Source organism: Mizuhopecten yessoensis, unplaced genomic scaffold, assembly GCF_002113885.1.
Source record: "Mizuhopecten yessoensis strain PY_sf001 unplaced genomic scaffold, ASM211388v2 hete_36086148, whole genome shotgun sequence".
NCBI lineage: Eukaryota > Metazoa > Mollusca > Bivalvia > Pectinida > Pectinidae > Mizuhopecten > Mizuhopecten yessoensis.
The window spans coordinates 1-2,471 of NW_018485852.1; the positions used below are offsets into that span (position 1 = coordinate 1).

General features: G+C 33.3%; 1 protein-coding gene across 1 annotated transcript; it reads left to right on the top strand.

Annotated features, from left to right (window-relative positions):
- Positions 1-141: 141 nt before the first annotated feature.
- On the top strand, positions 142-2,462 carry LOC110444984 (the record flags this gene model as incomplete). Its single annotated transcript, XM_021489343.1, has 2 exons — positions 142-384; positions 1,158-2,462. Coding segments are annotated over 2 exons (387 nt in total), but the record flags the coding sequence as incomplete, so codon positions are not given.
- Positions 2,463-2,471: the final 9 nt, after the last annotated feature.

The following is a 2,471-nucleotide window of genomic DNA, read 5'->3' on the forward strand; positions in this document are numbered from 1 at the left end:
TGGAATGAGGGAGATCTCCCTCATTGGAGGTTTCAGAGGTTGACAACTATGTAGAATTAATTGCACATATTTCTATGTTACATGTAAATACTAAATACTAAACCTGGTTTACAGAAAAGATTTTTTTTTAATTATTATTAGCTATCCCTCTCTGAACAGCTGGTCAGTGTGATGTTGTCTTCCGAGGGTGTTGTAGTGGACACAGGTCAGCATGCAGTGACCATCCCTCTGTTCTGTGTGAGGAGTTGGAGCATAAACACTGTCTCGAGTCTCATTCAGTACAAATACAAGAGCTCTGCTGATCAAGATGTTACCTTGTCTTTAGGATCAAATCAGTTTCGGTATTTACATGCCGGAACGATGGAAGCTATTCAGGACTTTCGTGTGAGTACAAAATTTTAGATATTTTGGTGATTTGAGATATCAACTTATCTGAACAATTTTATGCAATGAGCTTAAAATGTGTTGAGCTGAGATTTGGGTTATAATATGTTATGTCTTTCTGATATGAATAACATCTTAATCAGCTAGCAAAATTACAAGAATCCACCTAGTGAGCCGATGCATGTAAACTTGATTAAATTTGCCAAGACTCCCCATTTGATGTTGTCGGATTATCTTTGCTTTTAAATTGCTTTTACTCTTATGGCTAGACCAGTGAAATTCATTTAGGAAAACATTAAAGGGGTATGCAGAACTTCACTGAACATTCACTAGCGAACATTGGATCTCATTTTCCCTAGTACAGTGTATAATTATAAAAAGTTCAATGTAAAGGTGACACCCAGACATTAATTTCTGTCATTAGTAAATTTTCATTTTGATTTTGTGTACATTATGGATAGTTTGTACCATAATACATCAAAATCAATCATGATGCACAATGTACTGAATTATAAAGGTATATGTAATACATTAAAATAAATCATGTTTGACAATGTGCATTACTGTACTTATACCTATACCTAAAAAATTAAGTTTGACATTATACTAACAGATCAAAACAGGTTGAATTAACTTACCGGTAACTGTAATAACAACATATGAAATGTTATGATTTTTTTCAAAGAATTTAGTATAAGTGACTGATTTGCACTATTAGTAATGAATTTTCAAACCCTCATTCAATTTGATTATACATGACTGTTGTTCTGCAGATAAAACATGCTGATTCTTCAAGCTTCTTCTCGAGTATGATCTCTACCTCACCAGATGGCGCTGTCACTGTCCAGGAGAATGCTGTGTTTGACAACGATAAGGCTAAAACTTATAGTATAGATTTTAGTGGACTTCAGGCATAACTGGGCTGGAACAATGATTTAATGTCATTTAAACAAGGTTGAAATTTTATTTTTATATTTCACATTTGAAATAACATCTAAAGAATTGTTTACTTAAGATGCCTGCACAGAATTAGATTAAGTTTGCTATCTCAGTCTGTGATAACAGATTCATTTATTTTGTGATTAAAAGAGCAAAACAATATCTGTGGAATAGTATTCTAGCAATTTCATTATGTGAAAGTGCCATGGTAAGAAAATAGTATGATGTGCCATGTAAAATTGAATATTTAATATTTAGCAGGTGACCCCGTGCATCCAAAATAATTTGTAGGTATCAGTCCATATTCATATTGACTGGTACTGTACTGATGTTGTGAACGGTTAAAACACTCTCAAAACTCATGTTGATCTGATATGCGTATATATATACAATGATAAAGGGATAAAGAATCTGGTGCATTCCAGGGTCAACTGCTGTAGATGCACAGGCTTCAGTTACTTACCTTGGTGTGTTAAAGAAAAAAGTCTCTTATATGTGTGGTAAAACACATTTTAATAATGTAAATACATGCTCATGTCCGGTTTATATCTTGTGTAGTTCTCAACAGATTAACTTCAAACTTAATAGGAAGGTTCATTACCCTGATAGCTCGGAGAAGTTTGATAACCAAAATTATCTGACTGTAATTTACGGAGTTATGAACCTTTATTTATTTGCTCAAACAGTGTCTGCTCAATATCTCCAGTAGTTTTCTTTAGATTAACTTCAAACTTCATAGGAAGGTACATTACCACGATAGCTAGGACAAATTTGATAACCATTGTTGTCCAACTGTAATTTATGGAGATATGGCCCTTTATGTACAACCATACAGCCAACTGCTTATTTAATCCAACAAATCACTATGTTACAGCTTTGGTCAAACCACTAATCGATTTGGATTATAACCAAAAGCTTGACATTGAGTATTTACTCTCAGTGATATGAAATCCAGAACGTAAGTGCCAGGTAAGGAACAATCATATTGCTTGTATTATGATTCTGCAATTTATTTATATATGAACAACCACATTCAAATGTAGCTGGTAGGGTGAGTCTATATCTTAGTTAAACAAATTCATGTATCGTCTGTCATCCCAATTGTATTGTCAAATTTCATTTATGTACTTGTACTTTTAAAATACAAA